The 24897-nt window shown below is 43.2% G+C and overlaps 1 protein-coding gene across 3 annotated transcripts in view; it reads left to right on the top strand.

Annotated features, from left to right (window-relative positions):
* Hs3st5 (heparan sulfate-glucosamine 3-sulfotransferase 5) overlaps positions 1-22106 on the top strand; it is a 283395-nt gene extending 261289 nt beyond the window's left edge. For all 3 annotated transcript variants that reach the window (XM_036169332.1, XM_036169333.1, XM_036169334.1), the window contains 2 exons: positions 16265-16403; positions 20331-22106. In XM_036169332.1, coding sequence (XP_036025225.1) covers positions 16297-16403; positions 20331-21264 — 1041 coding nt within the window. In that variant the 5' untranslated portion in view covers positions 16265-16296 and the 3' untranslated portion in view covers positions 21265-22106. The remainder of the gene's footprint in view (positions 1-16264; positions 16404-20330) is intronic.
* Positions 22107-24897: the final 2791 nt, after the last annotated feature.

Raw genomic sequence — 24897 nt, 5'->3', positions numbered from 1 at the left:
GTCCATATCCGTGGCTCACAACTGCCAGTAACTAAACTTCAGGGGATTCAAAGCCTCTGGCCTCCAAGGAAACAGGGCCCTCATGCACATACCCACCCAGAGACACTTACACATCATCAAAAATAATAAAAGTAGATCTTTTTAAAGGGGGCGGAGTCTGCAGAGATGGCTCAGCAGCTAAGAGTGAGTACTCCTCTCGTAAATGACCCAAGTTCGGTTCCCAGCACCTTCTTCAGTCAGCTTACAACTGCCTGTGGCTCCAGCTCCTGGGTTGTTGATACAGATGTCCTGGGCCTCTTCTTGCCCCCCACGTGACCCCCGATGATCACGGTCTACAACAACTGACAGAAGAAAATCTGAGTGAGGCACACTAAAACCAGCAAACCAGACCACTTCCGTGAGCAGAAAGAGTTACTGGGGGACTTTTTAAAGAAAACAGCACTGGACAGAAGAAGCCTTGTCAGCTTTGTAGGGAAGGTGGGGGCCGGAAGTGGTATGGGAACTTGGAACTGCCTGCCATAGGCTGCTCTGGTTAATTGGGAACTAAATGCCCTTTGCCAGAGATGTTGGCTGTTGGGGTTAGATAAGGGAAGCAGTGGCTCTTCCCACAAACGGAAAGCTGCCTCAGGAGATTCCTGAGGAAAGCTGAGCTTAGGATTCTGGTCACCAGAAAAGAGTCCTTCTATTATTCACTTGAGAAGAATCCAGCCTGGTTTGGCCCAGCTTCCCCTTAGAACTAGTCCACAGCAAAGCCATTGGTGGGGTGTAGGGGGGCGTGGCAGAGGCAGTGCGGGGTGGGGAGGGGAGGGGCATTTTGTGACCTACCAATTGGTATCAGCATTGAGGACTAAAGTTGAACCCTGGGGTCAAAGAACGCAAACAATGCAGTTCTTGACAAAATAAGAATCTAGACAAATCACAAACAAGAAGGTGGCTGTGTGTGAAGTCACAGACCACAACACAAGCACACGAAAGACCAGACCCCTGAGTTTTCAAATAGAGGATTGGGGCACAGGACACTGAACAGCTATTACTTCAATCTGGCATGCTTCTCCTAGCTGAAGCCCTCATCTCGGAATGACATAAGCCTTGTTTAAAATGCCTGTCTGAGACAGCTGGATGCCTCCAAAGGAGGTTCTGACTGACAGTAGACCCCTGAGCCCCGACTTTGACTTTGAGTGGTTATTTCAGGAAATTTGCAATGCTAGATCCTCTCTCTGCTCCTTCAAGACAGGAATCTTCTACCACTCAAGTGTCTCCTCAAGTACCTGGAGCTGTCTCAAATGTGAACCTCAGGGAGGGATCTGTAGCAAGTTTTTCTTTCCTTCCCTCCTTCTCGCTCTCTCTCTCCTTACTTAAGAGGCAAGGCAAGGGCCTAATTTCTATGGATTTCTTCTCCAATTTACAAATCTACTTTCCATCCTGAATATATGAGAAGCGTGTTTATCCTTAGGATAGATGATATTAATAAAGCCAGCCAGACAAATCACTCTGAGCACCCCCTTCTCTCTGCCATTCTCCACTCCCTGACTGCTGGAATACCAGCCTGCTTGACATCACACATTCCTAGTTTTCTCCTTAAAACATTCAGTCGCCTCTACACAATTGGAATACTGCAATCCCTCTGCCCTGTGTTGTAGTTAAAAAAAAAAAAAATCTTCATTGCCTTTGGCAGTAATCCAGCTTTGTGCTTGATACTCGGTGAGTGAGAGCTTGCCTCCTGGGCACTGTCTCCGTGAACTCCTCCTCACATTCCAGGTTCCTTACCAGTTTAACACATTTTCACTGACTATAAACCATCTTAACATCCAATCTGTGCTGAAGTAACACAAAGACTAATTTCCTAAGGAGTAAAACTTCGCCGGGTCTTTCTTCTTTTAAACTACTCTTTTCCTCTCCCTGTAATTCTCAACAGCTAACAAAACCTTCAGGAATTAAAGACTATCCAAAGTCCTATGGATTAAGAGGGAGAGGAAAGAAATTTAGCAAAATGGTTTTGCATTTGATTTCAATGGCAAAGCCTTTGTTTGTTGGACAAGAAGTAGAAGGGCTCAGGTGGAAACTTCTGGCAGAGGGAAAATGGAAGGGTTTCGGTACAGGGCAGAATAGTGATAGCAACAGCAGGCCACTGTTGCCTGGGAGCAGGAGACAGGGATGGCTGGACAGCCGAGGGGTACAGGGTCTTTCCTGGAGAAGTGGAAGTGTCTAAACTGAGTGTTGTGAGGACCACACAGCTCCATTTCCGTGAATATATTAAAACCTATCCAACCGCACCTTTGGGAGGGTGCACTCCCTGTGGACCGTATCCCAGTGAACCTAATGACAGTAGAATGGAAAGCATCACAGGGAGAGGCAGTATTAGTAAATGTGAAAAGTCTGAATGATTATTAGCTAAAATAATAATACCTAACTTAGGAAAACTTACAAAGTTAGTCCAAAATTAAAACCGGACAAAGCTGTATTAGTTGGGAGGGGAAATTAGTGCTCTGACCTCACAGATCTCATTCTATTTATTCACTTAACTGGTTTATTTCTTTTGCGGTGCTCAGTGGTGTATTATAATCCTTCTCATTCCATGAGGATATCTTTCTGAAAGAAACAGCTAATGCAGCCAGAGAGCGAGAGCGAGAGGGAGGAGGAGGAGGAGGAGGGGGAGGAGGGGGAGGAGGAGGAGGAGGGGGAGGAGGAGGAGGAGGGGGAGGAGGAGGAGGAGGAGGAGGAGGGGAGGAGGAGGAGGAGGGGGAGGAGGAGGAGGGGGAGGAGGAGGAGGGGGAGGAGGAGGAGGAGGAGGAGGAGAAGAAGGAGGAGGAGGAGAAGAAGAAGAAGAAGAAGAAGAAGAAGAAAAACACACAACATTTGATAATTCAAAATTAGTTTACATGTCTTTCATCTTTTCTAAGCTCCATATGTTAATAAAATTTATTGTAGTGCTCTCTCAAAGCTTACATTATCCCAGGATTAAATTTGCACTAATAGGTGTCTAAGTCCCAGAATTAAAAATTAAAACCAAATCTTCATAGAAAAATGATTTGTTTTGCCAGCTCTGAAACTAATCGTAAAAATAGCCATATTGTTGTGTGAGCTCTGCTAGGTATTAGCTGTGTGGACATGAGTGCTACACTCAAGCCAGCCTGGGCTACTTCATCTACAGGATGAAAAATGTGAGGTCTTATGTCCATCATTTCTTTGTTGTGAAAGTCCAGCAAAATGCAGCTTTAGCCGGGTGGTGGTGGCACACGCCTTTAATCCCAGCACTCGGAAGGCAGAGGCAGGCGGACCTTTGTGAGTTCAAGGCCAGCCTGATCTACAGAGCAAGTTCCAGGAAAGGTGCAAAGCTACTCTCGAAAAACCAAATAATAATAATAATAATAATAATAATAATAATAATAATAATGCAGCTTTAAAGGTGACACAGACATCCATTGCGTATGTCAGTGAACCCCTGAGATTGAGAGCAATGGGGATTCCAGGCCAAGATGGAATTCCGTTTCCCACCTTTCTACTAAATGAGATGCCTGCACAAGTCACTGGCCCCTTTCAGCTTGGTCATTACAGATGCAACCTGAGTATCCTGCTGCAGACAGAGCCCGCAGACAACACACGGGAACACAATGTTGGGAAATGTGATAAATAATGGATGTGCCTTATCAGACGGTGAATGGAATTGAGAACCATTTGAGAAGTCGGCAGAGGCTCAGAACCCTTCACACAGTACAGCACTAACTCACCGCAGTCTGTGTTATGGCGGAAATCTTTTTTTTCCGTTTCATGTCTAACTTTGACCCCTTCGTGGTTAACTGAAGAAAGAGCTGGAAGTCCCCTTGACCATTTGATAGGACAACTATGAGCATCCTCACTGAGACATTTTCTGCTTCAGCTATTACCCATGGGCACCCACAGGGACCTGCACATGGCCGTGAAGCCAAACACAGCCCCGCCCCCAACCCCCGGGCTGCTCTGGTGCTGTGAAGCACGCATTTCTTGTCATTGCTGCACTCTTGATTTTCACAATAGAATAAAAGCAAATTCTTTATGACAGCCTTTCCTAACTGCCCTCAGTTAATTTCCTCAGAATGTGCTTCCAGTGGGCTCCTGACAGCAGGACAAATTGAAAGCTAATCAGCGATCTTTCTCAAGTGTCGGTATCTTTTCAAAGAGAGACCTCCCCCACCCCACCCCAGCTTAGGAGCAGATGATTACTTCCCCCAGTAATAGGCAGTGTGATGTGGTGGAGCCATCTCTAACGAGGCTACTTCTGTTTAAAACTGAGGAGTAATAAGATATTAAGAATTGAAAATGACCTCAGGCACGAAGTCCACCCTCGCTTTGCAGTTGTTAACATTCTAGTGGATCCCGGTCTCATTATGGGAACAGGCGGTTCAAGCGAAGCTGATAAAATCCCTTGAAATCAAAGAATTTTCAGCGGAGAAGCAAGTGCTGAATGTGACCCTCTTTTCCAAGTCCTGTGTTTCTTAAGTGAAAAATCAGAAAGGGTAAGGGAGTGAAGTGACTTACTCAAAATCACACAGGAAGTGGATGGTACAGCTCCAGCTTTCTGGATGGTTTTGTTTTGTTTTGTTTTGTTTTGTTTTTCTTGAATAAAACAGCAATTCCAGAGATAGCTTCCTCTGGTTTCTTATTTATGTAATAGATACGTCCCTCTTCTCTCATAGTAATTCCCCTGATAATTTGTGGCAAGGTCAACTCTTGGAGAGGAAGAATACAGCAATCTTTTATTCTCTGATTCTCGGGGAGAAGCGTGGGTCCACATGTGAGTGCACTTGTATGTGCAGGTACATACAAAGAGCACAGTTTTCTCACTTAACCTACAGCTCACTGTTTAGGATGAACTTGCTGGCCATCAAGCCCCTGGAATCTGCCTGGCTTTGCATCCCCAGCACTAGACTGATTTTGCAGAGTGGTTTTTACACACAGATAGCACACATGTGGATGCTGGAGAGCTGGACTTCCTCATGCTTATGGAGCAAGCACTTTACCCATTGATCAGCTGCAGTGCCTGACACATAGTAGGTACTCAGTAGATGCTTCCTGATGACTGGAAACATAAGAGGTTATCCTAGATCAATATTTGATGGAATTTCTCCCAGTTCTCAGGGGAGATCTGGTATTCAGTGAAAGGTGTTCCTGGTAATAGAAAAAAAGAAAGAAAGAAAGAAAGAGAGAAAGAAAGAAAGAAAGAAAGAAAGAAAGAAAGAAAGAAAGAAAAGGTGTGAGGAAGGATTTCTTCGTGGTTTTGGGTTTTTTGTTGTTATTTTGTATTTTTATGGGTGTATGGATGTTTCCTTTCATGTATGTATGTGCATTGTATGCACACCTGGTGCCTGTGGAGGCCAGAAGAGGGTAGCAAATGCCCTGGAGCTAGAGTTAGAGATAGAAGTGAGCCACCCTGTTGGTGCTAGAAACCAAACCTAGGTCCTCTAAACTATCAGTAAGCACTCTTATCCGATGAGCTATGTCCCCAGTTTTGAAGCATATTAACAATACTAAATTGAATATTTCAATTTAAGAAATATTAGCCTGCTATATTATAAATAGATTTAGTATCATTTTGCATGCAAACTAACTGTAGATTATATTATAGTTTTATTAAATACAGGTCTTATAATGCATTCATCAATACTGTATTTTGCTATAAATGTTACTTAAAAACTATCTTTCTTCATGGTCTTTGACCTCTTTATTTAGAAAACACACTTAGTGTCAATGTAGGGGGAAATGGAAAGAGGCAGAGAAAGACAGGGATGAAGGACCACAGGGACAGAAGGAAAGGGTCACAGAGACTTGGAAATGAAAGTGAGTCTACAAGAAAGTCAGGAGAATGGGGACATGGGTAAAGAAGGGAGGGAAGAGATGGCAACCCAGCCTCATTTTCACACAATGTCATACCACCCTACATGTTTGGAAATCAGGTCTTCAGACCTAAGTAATAAAAGACAGAAGTAGTATTCGCTGGGAAATTCTCAAGCTGACCTCAGTGAGGGTGGACAGCTTGAGTATCTACAAGTCTCTATTGCAAGAACCACCCCTTTGTTGCTACCTTTAAGCTACAAACATTAATGGACTAATATGGAATTTAATGCTGTGAAGATAAATTTACTGGATGAGGGATTGGAGAGAGATGTACAGCATTCCCACCATACAGAGCAATTGGCTTAACCTTAAAAGTACACATAGTTGTGAGATACACCAAGATAATCAGGTAACGATGAGATTTTAGTGTGTATTGCCTTCTACAATTTATTTAATTTTAAATATATGTAGCCTAGGCTGGACTTTAATTGCCAGTCCCCCTGCCTCTGTCTTGTGGGAGCTAAGGTCACAGCTGTATGCCATCTCACCAGGCTATAATCTAATTTTTTAATAATGGCTTTAAGGAGCAGGTAATAGGGCTATGTCAGCAAAGTGCTCAAGCATGAAGACCCAAGTTTGTTCTTGGGCACCAAGTAAAAAAGCCAAATAGAGCAAAACACACCTATAATCTCAGCGCTGAGGAGGCAGAAACAGGAGGATGCCTAGGGCTTTCCGGCCTGCTAGTCAAGCTGAATCAGTGAGTTCCATGTTTAGTGAGGGACCTTGTCCAAGAAAAATAACATTTGGAATAGCTGAGACACCCAACGTTTGTATCTGACCTGCATGCGCACAGACACACAGACACACACACACACACACACACACACACACACACACAGATACAAATACACTCAGAGATGCAAACATATACATACATACATACAGACAGACAGACACACACACACACACACAGATACAAATACACACACAGACAGAGATACCAACACACATACAGACATACATACACACACAGACACAGACAAACACAGAGAGAGAGAGAGACAAAGACAAACATAGACACACACACAGAGAAAGACAAATACAGACACACAGAGACATAGACAAAGACACATACAGACACACACAGAGACATAAGTACACATGGACACAGACATACACACAGAGACACAGACAGACACATACATACATACACACACACACAGCAACCGGCTTACAATAAGAGCAGTTGCAGCACGTCAATGGGTGGGCATTACCCAGCCTCCACCACCCATCTTAGGATAACAAACTGCTTTCTCGGCTTTCTCTCTTTAAAGACATTTAGAATGGGGGTAAGGTACACGTGACGTGAACTCCCGTGGGACACTTTCTCTGCCTCCTGCAGTCAGTCTGGCTTCGTTCTTCCTTCTTTGTTGGTTTGTTTCATTTGTTTTTGTTACACAGCTCATCAAACTCCACATATTGAACTTAGGGGTAGGTGGGGCTACATCAGTTTCTACTAGTCGGATCTATAAAGCTTGCAACTTTCCCTGAAAGGCAGAGCGGTGCTGTGGGAAGCCTAAGGCTGGCAGCTTACGATCAGATGGGTAGTTTGAAGCTCTGACCAGACCGCATCACCTCCCAAGCCTCTGAGACACAAATGCCACTGCCCTCCCTCCATCCCAGGTCTGCGGACCATCCTATAGGGCCTTCTGATGCTGCAAGGCTGGCATCTGCCACTTACTTTCAAATGACTCAGTAAAATTACTATGTGGTTACATAGCCAGAAGAGGGCCATAAGGCAAATAAACACCAAAATGTTAACAACCATCCGGACAAAGGATGTGTAAGTACCCAGGTTTTCTCCAAATGGCAGGAAAATGAGGTCACTTTCAGACACACAGCACTTGATGAGCCTGCAAGGACTGTGCAAAGATAAAGTGTTCCAATTCAGTTAAAGACAGGTGGCATCCAGGTGTCACAGCTTTCAGGATATTAAAGTCCATCCCATCTGACTGATTTGATTATTCAGCAATTGTTTGCTGAGCATCTGCGACCCTAAGTGCTGGTGATAATTCAATAATGGAAAGACACACTCTTAATCTGACGACACTGATGTTACAGAAGGACACACGAGTCAGCCGTTTGGGGTTAAGTAGAATCCTGTGGTGGATGCTGTCGTGACACATGGAAAACCATCTCAGCCATCCCTAGATTACCAGAGAGACTCCTAGGGGAGACAAAGACAGAGGGAGCATTAGCAGGGAAGTGAAAGCTCATGCTCTCCTCACAGAGGTCTGAGTTACAGTTTAGGGGCTGTAAGAATCTCAAAAGAAAGGTGTGGAAACCATACGAACCACCCCCAATTCAGAAGAATGGCAAGCTGTTCTTTGTACTGAAGTTACCAAGCGTAGATTTGGGGGATGGGGTGAGGTGGAAAGGGGTAAAGGACCCTTTCAAACCTCCTCACTGAGGGGGACCCATTAAAGAGTAGTAAGCCTGGAGGCAACGAGATCAGGTTTCCATTTCCAAAGGTCCATCTGGCATCAAAATGGAGAATAAATTGAGACAGAGACAAAACTAATAGGAGGCGGCCACTTAGGAGCCCATAATGGTTAGTTTAAGAGAGACAGCGACCCGAGCCACAGCCATCATAAATGACAGTGTACTGAAGATGAGACCAAGTGTGCTGAGCTAAAGACCAAGGCTGCTGCACTCCAAGGCTTCCTCTAGGACAAGCTGGTGGGCAGATGGAGAGCCATGGACTACAGTACTCAGGGGAAGGGCTGGAAGGGGGCCACAATGGGACACGGTGATGATATAAAGTACTCAGCAGATTTCACTAGGGTCTTCTGGACGCCAGCCCGTGACAGCTTGAGTCAGTGACAGATGGCAGTCAAAACCAGTATTTTCGTCAACTATAAAATCTTTCACGGGGACAAGGTGGAGAGCAAGTGAGTGTCTCACAGTCTGGGGAGTCTGCATTCTGAGTGGTGAAAGAGAGGGGGGCTAACAGCTGTGAAGTGCTCTCTTCCATTGATTTGACTGCTCTTGCTCACCAGCATTCCTCCCCCTTTAAACTGATTGCTGTAGCTTACCAACGTTCCTCCTTCTTTAATAGGGTTGAAGCCACACAACTGTTTCCCTTTCTGGTTCTCTTTTCCATAGAAACTTTTCCTTCTCTGTTGTTTCCACCTCTTCATCTTCTACCTCAAGTTTCAAGGACAACTTATATTATTACTAGGGGGAATTCTTTTTTGTCTGCACTGGCCCATCAGTGAGTAAGTGTTTTCCAAGAGTCTCCCAGGTGAGCATCTGGAGAGCTAAGCGGTGTCACAGTCAAGGAGCCCTGTCCTTTGAGGTCACAGAACTCTGAATTTAAATTCTCCCTTTGCATGTGCTAGCACACGCCCCTGGGTAAGTAATATGTACGTCTCTCTGTTCCTCATTATCCAACCAAAAAATAAAATAAAACAGCTTGTACTTTACAAGTCTGTTGCATTACAACAGTCAATAAATGTGAACAGAACAGAGACTGGTGTCCATAGACACACAAGAGCTTCTGCCTCTTGAAGCCTGTTTCCAGTCATCCCAGACGACTGAGCTGGTACTCAAAAGAGGGCTAAGATTTTTTCAATAGTAAGTCTGCTGTAGAAATTCAGCTGTTTTAATGAAATCTGTTGCTATTATTCCCATTATTGTTGTTACTGAGACCAGGGGCTTGAGGGACCCATGTCTACAAGCCTTTGAGCAATACTTGAACATATCTGTATCATTATTATTTCTGAATCCCCTCATATCTTTGGTGCAGCTTGGGAATTGTCTTTCTTTGCTGAGTGCTGTTTTACTGAAATGGCCAGATGTCTCTGCAGCTTGTCATTTCTGGCCACGTACTCTCCTGTAGATACTCAGCGGTGTTCAGCTAATACACCATGTCTGTGGAAGTGTTACTGGTTGGGAGAAACTGTAACTGTGCAGTTCTTGACACACAAAATGAGATACTGAGAGATTAAAAACAAGAGAGAAGTAAGGACTTCAATATCACCGTAGGCCTATAAAAAATACATTACAAACATTGAAAAATCTTTATAAATGACCTGTTGCCAATATAACATGGTGTCAGCCAGAGTTTTCTAGAGGAATGTCACTGTTAGAATGAATGTAGATTATAAAAGGAGCATATTAGTTGGCTTGCACAATACAAGTTGGGTATCACAACAATGGCAGTCTGCACACTAGAGCGGCTGAGAACCCTCAGCCCTTAAGGCAAGGAAGATCGGTAGCAGGGTCCTGGGAGCTGCTCTAACCATGGGGCTGGATGCCTCAGATGCTCAATCTGGTGCTGATGGTTTAGAGGAGTCCTGGAGAGACACTTGCCTTTAGTCAAAGTCAGAAGGCTGAAGAAGCTGGGTTCGGTGTTAGTGAAGGCAGCAACAGCAGTGACAAAGTAGATGCACTCACCATCAGGAGTGAAGGCAGGCAGGCAAAACAGCCCTGCATTTCCCTCAGACCCCTTCCTATCTGGACTGCTCCCAGAAGGCACTGCCTTCTCTAAAGGGGGAAATCTTCCTTCCCCATCTGTCAATCTTTCCAGGAAATGTCTTCCCACAGCTGCCCAGAACATTGTCTCCTAGTTAAAATCAGATCCAGTCAAGCTGACAACCAAAATTAGCCATCACAACTGCTCTGATAAACTATTATTAAAATATCATTAACTTGCTGGGCGGTGGTGGTGCACGCCTTTAATCCCAGCACTCGGGAGGCAGAGCCAGGCTGATCTCTGTGAGTTCGAGGCCAGCCTGGTCTACAGAGTGAGTTCCAGGAAAGGTGCAAAGCTACACAGAGAAACACTGTCTCAAAAAAAAAACAAAAAACTCTCTCTCTCTCTCTCTCTCTCTCTCTCTATATATATATATATATATATATATATATATATATATATTTAACTCTCTACCTAGTTTAATAACATTGCCCATAAAAATGGAATCTATACCACTTTGTCATATTCCCAGACTAAGAGGGACAACTCCTAATTTTTGAGACCCCCAACTTTTATGGACTCTTGAACAGTTCGTGATACTATAGGAAAACACAGAATACAAAAACATAAAGTTATCCTGACTCATAATCCAGTATCTTTTTTTATTGAGGAAAATTTATTCTAGGACTGTTCTCATATCATCCCTGTTACTGGCTATAAAGTAGAAGAAGATGTCACTGTCTTTCTCCTGAAGACCCTCATTGGGACATGTTGGTGAGACCTCCCCACCCCTCAAAAGTTCAAAAAGTGTTTAGCTCACCAAGATTGACTGTGCATGAACATGTGTCCATGCCCACCATTTTGCATGAATAGAAACTTCAGTATTTGTATTTGAATATTTAATAGGAGATCCCATTAAAAATTATTTATGCTTAAAATGGGCCTTTGTTTTTCACATTCCAATTATACTATTCATGAGAACTATACTTACTTTATCCTTTTTCTTTTTAAAATGCATTGCAAGAACTAATTGATTTGCCTCCTCAAGACTTTAATTAAGATTCATTTTATGTAAAGTGCTAAGACACTTACAAAGTTCTCTCCTGGGGTCCATGTCCTGATAACCCTGTGAAACAGACACTATCATCTTCACTCTACAGGTAAGGAAAATGAAATTAAGAAAGATCCCATGGCAAAGCTAAACCAAGACGATCACAAGTACTCCTGGCACCTAGACTGTGGTGTCTGCACTGTGTCACTGGCAGCTCCCACAGCAGCTGAGATGTCACATTCAGACACCCTCACCATCACAGCAGACACGAGAGTGTTTGAATGGTGTGATGGGCCAGATATAGCATGAGAGGAATCAGTATAAGGAATAGGCCAGCTCATCAAACAGAAGCCTAGAGAAAATCCTAGCAGATGCTTTTAAGGCATCTTGCACACAGGGACCCTGAACTGGTACATAGATTGGGAGTATCAGCACACCCCATGGAGAAAAATCCAAATGACAACGTGGGCTTGTCCAGAAGTCAGAGTCTAGAGTTGAGGTGCTTGGAGCCAGGGTGAGATTGGAAGATCCTCAGGGGTCATAGAAAAAATAACCTCAGAGTCAGTCAGGCTTAACAGCCTAATGCAAACAGGCTTGCATAAGCCTTCCCACAGGCAAGTAGTAAATGTAATATGTTATAGTCTGTAAGACCTGAACCACCTCCTCAGCAGCCTTCACGTTCTCTCTCGCTTTTCCTTCTCTTCCTTCCCTGCCATTCTTAAGCAGAGTCCAACCATGAGGCCACTTCACAACCTCACTCACATGAGCAAATACATTCCAAGCTCTACTTCCAGGCCTAGAGATTCCTCCTTAGCCCTCTAATTGTCAACATAGTGGAGCCCATCCATTCTTACCAACTGGTAGGAACTGTGTTGAAATTTCCCCCCCATGATCAGCCCTCCTGAAGACAATCTGTGACGCTCCAGGCCAGTGAGGACACTAAAAGGAGCATTGAGCTAAGGGATGGAGAGAGATAAGGAAGTGACTAAGTGTGCACACAGGTGAGTGTAGACAACTCATGGAAGGGAATGATGCTGGCCATCACCCTAAGCCCTTGGGAAGAAAGGCCTGGGCTGCTGGACTTGATCCAGTAAACAACCCTCAAACAGGGCAGGGACAAAACAGCTTATATTAGTAAGGTTAACTGGGCTCTGCAATCCCGTAGGAAAAGAGTACAGAAAATGCACCTATGTGTTAGAAAATAATGCAGGCGTATGAGAAAGGTTGAGTGTCTGGACAGAACAAGTCGAGAAGAAATTCACTGGCAAGGGTGGCCAGACACAGTAGTAGAAAGCAACATGATGTGAGGTGATTTTCTCACCTGGAATTGCAAATGCAAGCTTAGTGCAGACCCATCGGCCTGGCCCCTCTGAGGATGGGGATGGCTGTGTCTCCAAGGTATCTCTGTCAGGCCCAGACAGCAAAACAGACTTGTCAGGCTCAAGTCCTTTCAGTTAACTTCCCAATGATGGTAAATTTCACCAGTTGGCTTAGCCCATTGCTGAGACATGGTGGTAAAACCCAGAGAGGCCAATGGTTAACAACAGTCAAGTATTTAAGAACAGAGAGATGTCTGCGTGGTTTGAGTGCAGGGAGGAGAGAGCAGTGTTACTCAAGGAGGGCCATGGGCAGGAGACTCCACTGGAGAATGCTTCCTGGAGGATCCAGGATGTATCCTGAATTTTAAAGGTTAGGAGGAGTGGACTTGAAGACAGACAGGTGGAGTGAGGAGCTGTGACAGTAGGTAAAGCATTTTGTCATACACTTTTGAGCAGGATGGTGTGAGTACCATGTGAGTACCTGGGAAAGCCAAACTGCTTCCACAGCCTGCTCTCTTGGTCCTCTGTGGAAGGCTGGTGACTCCCACTGAGTCCATGGGACTTTTCCCATCAGTCCCCTTTACAGCTGTCCTCCTTAGCTCACACTGTTTTTCAGTGAATGGACATATAATTCATTCACACTAAAGCACAAAGGATGTGTAATCCTTTAGTGAGGAAAGCCAATAAGCCTTAGAGGGGTGTTGCTTCTTACTCGGCACGATGCTTTCCTTACTTTTCTGTTACTGTCATAACTCAGTTGCCCAAAAGTAACTTAAGTAAAAAAGGGATTTATTCAGGCTCACAGTTTCAGAGGGATAGAGACCATCAAGATGGGGAAAACATTGCAACACAGGAAGTAGAACTAGGCCATAAAACCCCAAAGCCAGAGTGACATATTTCCTCCAACAAGGCTCCACCTCATACATGTTCCATAACCTTCCCAAACAGTGCCACCAGCTGAGGACCAAGTATCCAGAGGCTTGTGCCTATGGAGGACATTTCTCACTCAAACCACAGCATGTCGGGGGGGGGGGGGGCACAAGCTGTCCCATCTTGTGGCTAAGGAAAGAAAATTCCAGTGTATAGCCAGAAGTTTCTCCTGTAGAACCTGGCCCCTGGGATCCTGCAGCCATTTATAAAATAATCACTCAGAGGCTTAATATTAATTACAAATTGTATGGCCTATGGCTCAGGCTTCTTCCTAGCTAGCTTGTATAACTTAACTCATTAATATTAATCTATGTATTGCCACATGCTCCGTGGCTTTACCTGTGTCCCATTACATGTTGCTCCATGGATGGTGGGTTGGCATCTCCTCCCTCTCTCCTTTCTTCTCTCACTGTCTCTCTTGTATTTTCCCACCTGGCTCCATCCTGCCCTGACATAGGCCAATGCAGCTTTATTTATTAACCATTTAGAACAACACATATTCACAGCATACAGAAAGACATCCCATAGCACCAGAGTCTAACCTCAGAACCGCATTGCTAGTTCCCACCTGGCTGTGCATCTATTTTGCAGCAAGCAGTGCTCACATTTGAGCACAGGCTGAAGCTCTGTGCTTGAGGCTGTGCCTCTGAGGCACTTGGGAATCATCCCAGAGAGAGGCCGGTAGTTCTTTCAGGAATGTCCTGAATCACATGCGTGGGTACTGCCTCTGCTTTCCTGATACCTGGCAGTTTTGTAGCCAGAGGAAGTGAGACAAAACTGTGAGCTTCCCCTTACCTGTCTAAGAAACTCCACCTACTTCACAGGTTTTGTCATCCTTTGGGATTTCCTGACATAGCATCTTGACAAAACCTCTTTTTATCCTCTTTTTCTTCTCTATGCGGTTGCCTCCAAGCCAAGCCCTGATAAATCAAAACCACAGGTGCAACCATCCATTCCCCAACATATACCTCTCCCCCTCCCCTCCTTAACCCCTATGCCAGGCCTGACCTACCTTCCCTTTCACAAGAGCTAAGCATTTTGTAGCCCAGCTCCCACACATGATGGTTCTTCTGTCTCTCACCCAACTTGCCTCCTGCCTCTTTGCTCTCCTCAGTGTGGCATTCAACCCTCCCTGCTGCAGGGAGAGCATAAACTCCCTGCTATTTCTTTTCTCCTGTGATTTTCCTTTGTAACATTTAATATAATTTGCAAGTATCTTTTAATCCTGTGTAGTTGTGTTGACTTACCATGTGACTTTTACACTAGAGTCTAGCTCCCAAGTGGGCAAGGATTGTGTCTGGTTAATTGCTCATGATTCTCTGTAGCATCTAGCACAGAGCCAACCACATGGGTATGCTCCTTTATCTGCTCTTATGGCCTTTCTTTGGATGACTTCCTACAGTCTCCTTAAGTAAATAAAAACTGAATGTTTATGGAGCCCACATTCTCTGGTGTTTTCCTTAAATTGCCTTTCCCAACATTTATTCACACATTATTGAGACATGGATGGTGTTCTCTGCTCATTCCATGATTCTTTAATCACATGATCAGTTGCCTAAGGACTGAAACTCTTTTGGAACATTTTTGAAATCTCTCTGTACCTACTCTAATAGTAGAAAATGATATTGGTGCTCAGCAGTCTTTTGATAAATGAAAGTAGAGGTCAGCCTGACAACCCCAGCCTTCCTGTTCTGTATGGCAGGAATCTTCACATAACAGATGGTGAAGACACCTTTGCAGAGAGATGTTTTCTAGCCAGAGCTCTTCTTCCATCTTCTCAGGTTACTATTTTCAGTTTCAATAAGAAGCAAACAAATCTTATCTTGAAAAGGGATTGGATTTATTTTCAATAAGAAGCCTGAAATGGGAGGTTATATATATATAACCAGAATTTAATATATATATAGATATCCAGAATGTAATAATGGCACAAGTAAGCCTTACTACAGTACACTTCTCATGTATGAGAAGACAAATCTTCCAGGTAAACTTCTTTGGTGAGATAAAAGCAAGCCTGATGCAACTCAATCTATTCCATTCCTCTGGGAGCTTTGGGAGGCCACACAGTAGGACCACTTAGTCAAAGTCTGTTTCTAGCATCCTGGACTAGGAGGAGACAGGAAGACAATCAGAAAGGTCCTTGGAGCCAGTGTCTTCAAACACAGGCAGGCTGGACACTCACCACTGATGAACACAGGAAGCAGTCACTTTGAATCCCACCCTTTTGCTCCATTCATAACCAAAACCAAGCAAAAAGATATAAGCTAAGGACACTACTGTTATGCCCCAAAAGACCATTTACTAAGCCAGAATTTCAGCATTCATCCTATTATTTTATCTGAAGTTTATCAATTTGTTGCCTTACTGATAAAGCCTCAGGCTGCTCACTTTCTCAATATTCTTTGGATGACCTACACTCTATCTATCTGTCTGTGAATTTTTATGCGCTTCAAAAATTCTTGATAATTCTGCATAATTCTCCCACAGAATTAATAGTTGATCATATAGCATGGGCCAGGTTTAAAAAGAAAGAAAGAAAGGTAAGTTTTGCTAAAATCAGTTACACTGTGCAACCTGCCAATGTTGGTGTGTGATCTCTTTGCTGCTTAATCCTCTGTCTCCACCTCTGGCTGGTGTTACGACAACTGCTGACAGGCATCTTCTCTCTGCTCTCAGGCCGTGGCAGTCCTGAAGGTTGATGGAGGGCCATGCTATTCAAACAGCAGGTGTGGCTGAGACAGAAGCTCCTGGTGCTGGGAAGCCTTGCCCTTGGGAGCCTGCTGTATCTAGTTGCCAGAGTTGGGAGCTTGGATAGGTAGGTGGTTAAATCTACTCTCTGCTCATGTAATCTTACATATCCCCTGAGGTAAACTTCCTCGGGCTATAACTTTAAGTTGATCCATTTGGTTTTTTGTCCCTCAGGACTTTCAAGAAACACACATTTCTGTGCTGTTGATTTTGACTCATTAAGGCCTCAAAGGTACAAGTTCCACACAGCTCAAATCAAGATGCTTCATCCAAATCCATCTGTATTCTGTGAGCACTGACACTTGTTCTCAGAGAAGGCATAAAGCTGAGATCTTAAAAATAAACAAACAAATAGATAGATAGATAGATAGATAAATAGATAGATAAATAAATAAATTTTATAAATAAATAAATAAATAAATAAATAAATAAATAAATAAATAAATAAGAAAGACTGTCACTGACTAGAACTCAATGTGGTCTGTGTGTATCTGGTGCTGACTTTCAGCCATTAAGGCATGGTAGAGATAGGACTATGTCTCTTCATTTTGAAATTTATGAGTGGACAATTACATATGCACCAGTAAAGAAGCTCATCAAGTTTGCAATCCCCTGCCCTGGAAAGATGGCTACAGGCATGGATTTTTAACTTTGTTAATTAGCTCTGGCTTTTGGGTACCCAACAAGGATGCTGTCGTAGAGAATGATTGCCCAGAAGGCACTGGAAAAATCCATGAAGAGGAAATTAGTTGGGGTTTGGCTTTTAATAGACAAGCTGTTGAGAGGTGCTGAATCTGCTAGAGTCCCCATCATGACAGTTGAGTGTCCCTAAGATGTACCTTAATGGTTCCATAGTTGGGGTGACAGGTAAATACTGAGGACTTAATTTCTGAAATAAGGAGCTGCTATTTTTAAACTAATTCTTGTGACGATAGACTGGATTCAGTTCCCAAAATCAATGAAATACATCCACATTTTGAAGTGAAAATAGCTTCTGTTTTCTTCTCAGTATCTTATCATTCAGATGTTTCAAAACAATACAGCAATGGTCTTTGCTTTGCTTCAGCCAGTGTCCATCTCAACTGGTAAAGATTAATCCCCTTTTGATGTTTCTCGATTTAAAATTCCTCCCACTTTGTAACTGTGACTGGCGTAGCTGAGAGCTTATCACTCAGTGCTGGCATTCCAGTGTTTATTCTTGACATACCATTTAATAGTGAAAAGCCTTGAGGCAACAACATTTGACCTATGTCAATAACAGAACTTTCATATGAAGTCTTCCCAACACCTTTAGTTGCCAATCATTGACATTTTATTGAACAAGTGGTCTTATAGTTATGAATATTTGTCAACCAGTGGATAGCAGTTCCCATCTCTAGTGTTCTCAGTTCATTGGCAGGATGGCTTGTACAAGAAATTCCATCATTTGGTGGCCTTTCTCACAATCCCTTACTTAAGCTTTGAACAGACTATGTCTGAAGATGACACATGCTTCTTTAGGCTTACCCTTAGTAACTGGAGACTGCTTTCTGGGCAGAAGGCTGAGGTTACTTCCCTTGTCTCTTCCAATGTTAAAATTCTGATTTGGGTCTGGCAGTCTTAGAACTGCACTTCGGGGAGCAGGGGAGTGGGACATTTTCTCCTAATGTTACATGTTCTCTTGACTTAGGAAGTTCACAAAGCAATTGTCCTGTAGAGTTGAATCTCTTAGGGTAGGAAGTAGAGAGAAGGAGGAAGTTCAGAAGGAAGGCAGCCCTTTCCAGACAGAGGGAATTCCATCCCAGTACAGTCACTCCTAGAGATGCCCTTGTTGACGCTTTCTCCTGGGGTCCGGCAAGAGAATGAAATTGTACAGAAAAACGGTTGAGGAGACATTGCTGCAGTGCTCACAGAAGCACAGAAACAGAACCAGCACCATTCTACATGCCTAGGAGACAAGTCTGTCAATGGATAGCTACCTCAGTGAATTAGGGCTAGCTCCAAAGACTGAACCCAAGTAGGGAAAAAGGCTACTGTATAATATCCTCATGGGTGCCACAATCAAAAACACAATCAAAAAGGTATCTGTCAACAACTTTGTAACATCCAATTAGAACCCTAGCATAATAATCCCAATAAACTTATCAATTCACACTCTCATAAAATATTAACTGTAGTTGTCCTGGTTCATTTGCTTTCTTTTGTTTTGTGAACTTGACACAAGCTAGACTTTGTTGGGATGAGGGACTCTCAACTGAGAAAATGCCTCCATCAGATTGGCCTGTAGGCAAGCCTGTGGTGTGTTTTCTTGATTACTTATTGATGTGGAAGACCCAGCCCATTGTGGGCAGTGCCACTCCTGGGAAGTTGGTCCTAAGAAAGCAGAGTGAGCAAGCTATGAGTGCAAGCCAATGAGTTGCTTTCCTCTGAGGCTTCTGCTTTAGTTCCTGCCTCCAAGGTCCTGCCTTGGGCTCCCACCCTGATTTCCTACCACAATGAACTGTAATATGAGACAGCAAGCTGAAATAAATCCTTTCCTCCCCAAGTTTGCCTTTGGCCATGGGTGTTTTATCACAACAAAAGGAACACTAACCAAAACAGTGGTAAGCCCTGTTTTTACAATAGATTTCCAATGTTTTCAACTTTCTGAAATGAGTGTGAGTTGTTTCAAGAATCACAGAATAAATGTTACAAAAATTAATAAAGATTGTGGTTGAGACCTACATAAACAGAGCAAATCAACACCATTCCCCTAAGTTCAACACAATCAGTTGAGCATGGCTGTGAGATGCAATGGGCCTCTTGGAGAAGCAAGAGACTATCTCATTACCACAGAGAAGGAGAGAGACTTCAAGATGCGGGCATCACTAGAAAATTTCATCTGGAAGGAATAATTTAATAGCCATTTTGATTAGTATTATCCACTTTGACCAAGAAGGCTGAAATGACTTCCTAAGTCAACCAAGTTGACTTATTAATTACAGTGAACTTTCAGTTTATCATCAGATTATGTACAAAGGCAACACAATTGTCTGACTATATACAGAGGCCATGTTAAAGTAGTTATTCTGTTGTGATATCATTGTGGCTATTACCACATCTTTCTCTCTCAGAAAAGGATAAATAGTTGTCCATCCTTCCTGCCTCTGTCCATTGCATTCCTTATCTTATAAACTCTAGTTCCTGACTTAAAGTGCATGATGATGAGGATCTGGGGTTTCTGGACCCATCAAAGTCTTTCTTTCAGATTTCTGGTTGCAGGAGTGGTGGGTCATACACAGAACATTGATGCTTGGGATTGTTCCTAAAATCAGCAAAAGGAAAGCATACTCTTGAACTTTTCAAATAGAAATGGAAAGAGAATCTTGAGTAGAGCACTCCTCTGCCTGTCCCCCAAGGCCACAGGGCAGAAGTTCTCACAGAATAAAAAGTTCAGCAAGGACCAAGTCTGGAGTTCTGCATGATGGAGATTCAAAGAGCCAAGGGCAGGGATTGGAGCCCCCTCTCAGATTATATCTCAAGAATGCTTAAGTGCCATGTGAATGGTGCTAGGCTTCCAACGAAGAAAAAAGAAAGAAAGAAAGAAAGAAACAATACCACACAATGCCTGAAATAAATGGTCTCCTCTTTACCCTTCAGCACCCTAGCTGAAGATTATAATCTTCTTCCTTCCCGATTTTCTAAATGATTTTAACTGGTGGGCTGTTAAAAAGCTATTAGTATGGCGGGTGTCACTTGCCTATCCTGTACTGTGAGCACAAGTACATGCCGTAGTCAATTAAGTGCTTGGTGAATAAAAATTTTAAGGAGCACTAATAAAAAAAAAAATCCCATCAATTATGTGTGCTCCGCTGAATACAGGGTTGTTTAACATAAAATTTCCCAAACATATGTTCATTATGGATTGCAGCAGCCTGGGACCCAGTGGCTGTATTTATGCATGTAGTCTGGGTGCAGATGCAGAACAATAAGTTAAGTGGTAATGAGTTTTTTACAATTCTCTCTTTTCTTACAGGCTCCAGCCCATTTGCCCTGTTGAAAGCCGATTTGGTGGCGCCCACAGTCAGGCTGAGTTCCCACTCCGAGCTCTGCAGTTTAAGAGAGGTCTGCTGCATGAGTTCCGGAAAGGCAACTCTTCCAAGGAGCAGGTTCGCCTCCATGACCTGGTACAGCAGCTCCCCAAAGCCATTATCATTGGGGTGAGGAAAGGGGGCACCAGGGCCCTACTAGAGATGCTGAACCTCCATCCTGCAGTGGTCAAAGCTTCTCAAGAGATCCACTTCTTCGACAATGATGAGAACTATGCTAAGGGCATTGAGTGGTACAGGAAAAAGATGCCTTTTTCCTACCCTCAGCAAATCACAATTGAAAAGAGCCCGGCCTATTTCATCACAGAAGAGGTTCCAGAAAGGATTTACAAAATGAACTCATCCATCAAGCTGTTGATCATTGTCAGGGAGCCGACTACACGAGCGATTTCTGATTACACTCAGGTGCTAGAGGGGAAAGAGAGGAAGAACAAAACATACTATAAGTTCGAGAAGCTAGCCATAGACCCTAATACCTGTGAAGTGAACACAAAATACAAGGCGGTTAGGACCAGCATCTACACAAAACATCTGGAGCGCTGGCTCAAGTACTTTCCGATTGAACAGTTCCACGTCGTGGATGGAGACCGTCTCATCACCGAGCCTCTGCCTGAGTTACAGCTCGTGGAGAAGTTCTTAAACCTTCCTCCGAGGATAAGTCAGTACAATTTATATTTCAATGCTACCAGAGGGTTTTACTGTTTGCGATTTAACATTATCTTTAATAAGTGCCTGGCGGGCAGCAAGGGGCGCATCCATCCAGAGGTAGACCCCTCCGTCATTACCAAATTGCGCAAATTCTTTCACCCCTTTAATCAAAAATTTTACCAGATCACTGGGAGGACATTGAACTGGCCCTAAAATAATACATTGTGCAACACCATGTGTTGTACCTGGAGACACATGGCATCTCCTCTCAATTAAAATATGCACTTTCTCAGACACAGCTCCCCAAATTCATTTCTCCATGAGTACTTGTACATACGCAGTGTGTGACCAAATATAAGATCAATTTTTTTTCTACTGAGACTTTACAAAAAATAAATATTAAGTTGCTGCCTGCATAGTTGCATCTTTTAAGCTATTTACAAATGAGAAGAAGAGGTGGTGGGACTGGGGGAAAGTGACTCCAGATATTCTCAAGAGTTAGTCTTCCTTTGATTCAGAATGTGTCACCCGCCATTTTCATAGATTTAAGCCAAAAGATGAATGTGTGAAAACGTATCAATGGCTGTAAAGCTTCAGGAAGTAGAGGGTTCAGTTTTACGGTTTTTTTTTTTTTTGGTTTGGTTTGGTTTGGTTTTTTGTCCTAAGGTGAAGCTGGATTTTTAATCCAGATACTGGATTGGTGCCATGAAAACAGAATATGCTATTTTCTTATTATTTAGAAGAATGTCTTATCTCATAAAATTGACATTGTCCCAAAGTTCCTGTGGTGATTTTGCACTCCTGTTTCCCTTGTTTGGACCATGGCGTCATTTGTAGCAGGCCAATCACAAGCCGGCAAGTCCAGTCCTTTCACTTCCATGTGTATGTCAACAAAGAGAAGTGTCCTGTACATACTGTACATGATGTAAATATCAGTTTCACACTAAGTAATTCTATTTTGTAAACTGAATATGGCTATTTAATTTATTGTGAAAATTAAATTTATTGTGGTATTTAAAATGGAATGGATTAAAATTACACTATGTGCAACTTTTCTTAAAAACTCCTTTTACTGTGTGCACCTCTCCCACACTGGCCTTCAGCGTGGAAGCTCTGTGTGTGTGTGTGTGTGTGTGTGTGTGTGTGTGTGTGTGTGTGTGCTGCTGAGGGTACGCCCCCTGCTGGCCTCCAGCATGGAAGCTGTGTCCTTTAGAGGGAATGTGGAGGGCTTCACTTCAGCCTTAGATTTCCAAACCCCTGAGAAAGTGTACTTTAAAAGGGGGGTTGTGAACACTCTACAAACATCTCACCCTCTGGAAATCAAGGAAGGACAGCCATGCCAGAGAACTCCAGTGCTGCTCTGACTCCAGGTATGTACATAGAACTCCCAGGAAATAAAATAAAATAAGATTAGGACACATGTGTCATCTCTGCACTGAGAGCTGCTGGTGCTGGACAGATGCAATAATGGTTCCAGAACTCTCTTTGACAGGAGAATGTCTTCATCTGCTCAGAGGAGATCAAATTGCACAGCATTGCCTGTCATAAACAGACAGATGACCCACATTCCCACCCAGAGAATGTAACACTAAACTGGGTACCCTCAGAACACCAGAGACTCTGGCCTGAACGCCATTCAGAAAATGGGAGAAAGAGTTATAACAACACCAGCAATGGTTCATCTGCAATTGTATTTGCTTAGCAAGGAGGAAATGGTTGAGAAGGCTCTGCTGAACACTCAGCTGCATAGAGAATCGGCCAGTCAGAGTGATTTCCCCCTTGTGGTCATAAGGGTCTGTTTTCTCAACTTTCTCCTGTCTAGTGATTTCAATGGTGATCTTTCCTAAATAAATAGCCCTTTCTTTACCAATACCAATGTGGATCGTCCCCTCAGCCACAGTTTTGGCCATCATCTCTTCTGTCTGAGTTACCAGGACACTCGTCCCCCAGCACAACACTGGCAGGCCAGCAGGTCCTCACTGTGCAATGAATGACTCCAGAAGGCAAGTCTGAGGTCTAAATGTCAGTCACTTCTCTCCAAGGCAGGAAAGAAGCCAATATAAAAACCTGCTTCATTCTTCCTGGTGTCTCAACTAACCGTCTGAGCATGCTCTCTGAATCTAACTTCCTAGGACATAATCACTGGGTTGGTATTAATCTCACACAGGTACTACAAGAGCACCACACAGCTAATATGGACCTACACCAGTAACTATTGAATTATGCCCCATGGGAACATTGGTATTTCTAAGATTCAGCCTCAGCCAATGAATTGAAATGCCTTAGTACTAATGTGTTCCATTATATATTTTCTTTTTTATTTATTTCTCATCATCATATGTTGGCAAACTTTGGTCACTTATACTTAAGACATATGAAACAATTATGTGATTTTGTAGTGCTGTGTAAAATGATCAAATTAAGCTAATACGTATCTTTCACCTCAAATTCTTACTATTTGTGCCATGAGAAATTAGAAATTTACTCTTAGTGATGTTCTAACATTCAGTATTCAATGATCGGTTGCATGCTGTATTTGATCTGAAAAAACAAACAAACAGGCAGACTTTTGCTCCTAAGGGAGGTTTAAAATGCTACACGTGGAATAAATCAGACTTTATTCTAAGATTCCATTTGGCTTAAGCCAACCTTTATTCTTTCAGTTTTAGCTCAACAAGTTCAGGAAACCAAAGACATCATGGTTTCCAGTTGTTGTACTTTGTGAATGAGTCGATTCAAAGCTTTCAGAGCTGGGGCCTGGACTTTGGGGTAGCATGCTTCATTTCACTGGAAAAGCAATCACAGCAGTTCCAAGTAAGCCAGGTAGACAAGTAGAGAGCTTATGACTTAAGAGCAAACTTCCACTGTGGACTGGAAGTCCCCCTGTTTAGAAAAAGCTATCCTGTTATCATCAGACAGGGAACAGATGACTAGAAGAGTCCACAGCTCATTAGGGTCACTCCAGTAGGGCTCTCCTTAATGAGTGACTGCTTTTCCAGCATGAGCATCTTGCATTCCTCCCTTGGCGGCACTGTATAGCTTTGTCAGACAGTTTCAGCTGAAAACAGAACGGGAGTTTAGCAATGGTAATATTTCCGATGGATCATAAAGTTGGAGCACCATTTTGGAACCAAAGGAATTTCAATTATAATTACACAAAGAACCCAAGGTAGAGAGTGCAAGAGGTGCCCAAACCTGAAGATTCACATCTTCAAATCCCAAGTCCATTACTAACCCACCTAAAACCACCACGCATAAAGCCACACTTGATTCAAGGACTAAAAGTTCTCACTAAGTGCCACAAAATACAAGAGATGTCTAAGATACTTTGATCCACACTTAATGTTGTTGACTCAACGGGTTATAGGTCCCTCATAATCATGTATGACCTTAGATTTACTGAATGTAAGCAGATGGACTATGAAGAATGGTCTTTTACCAGGCAGTGTGTTACTCATAAGACCAATGTAACCTTCTGGAAACATGGCCCAGAGTATTCCATGTGATGCAAGCATCATCCTAGAGGAGAAGCACAAGGAGTCAGAGACCCTGCAGACTCCTCAAGCGAGGGTAGTGACCAAGTACAGTCTAAATTCTAGCTCTGCTGACAAGCTTTTGATTTGTCCCATGACCTACTTGCTAAATCAGATTGCCTTCATGAGCCTCATGCCGGGATTTTGATCATAGTGTCTTGCTGCTGGAATCTTTTGTACTCCTTTCTACACACTTGCCAACTATTCCTCACTGTGGAGAAGGGTCTACAAGTGCAAGCAAAACAGAGAAATGCAGAAACACCCTTCCCCAAAAGGACAAAATACAACAAAGTTTTAGCAACATGAGACAGAA

The sequence above is a fragment of the Onychomys torridus genome, chromosome 19 (assembly GCF_903995425.1).
Source record: "Onychomys torridus chromosome 19, mOncTor1.1, whole genome shotgun sequence".
Taxonomy (NCBI): Eukaryota; Metazoa; Chordata; class Mammalia; order Rodentia; family Cricetidae; genus Onychomys; species Onychomys torridus.
The sequence above is the reverse complement of the archived record's forward strand: the minus strand, read 5'-3'. Positions and strand labels throughout refer to the sequence as shown.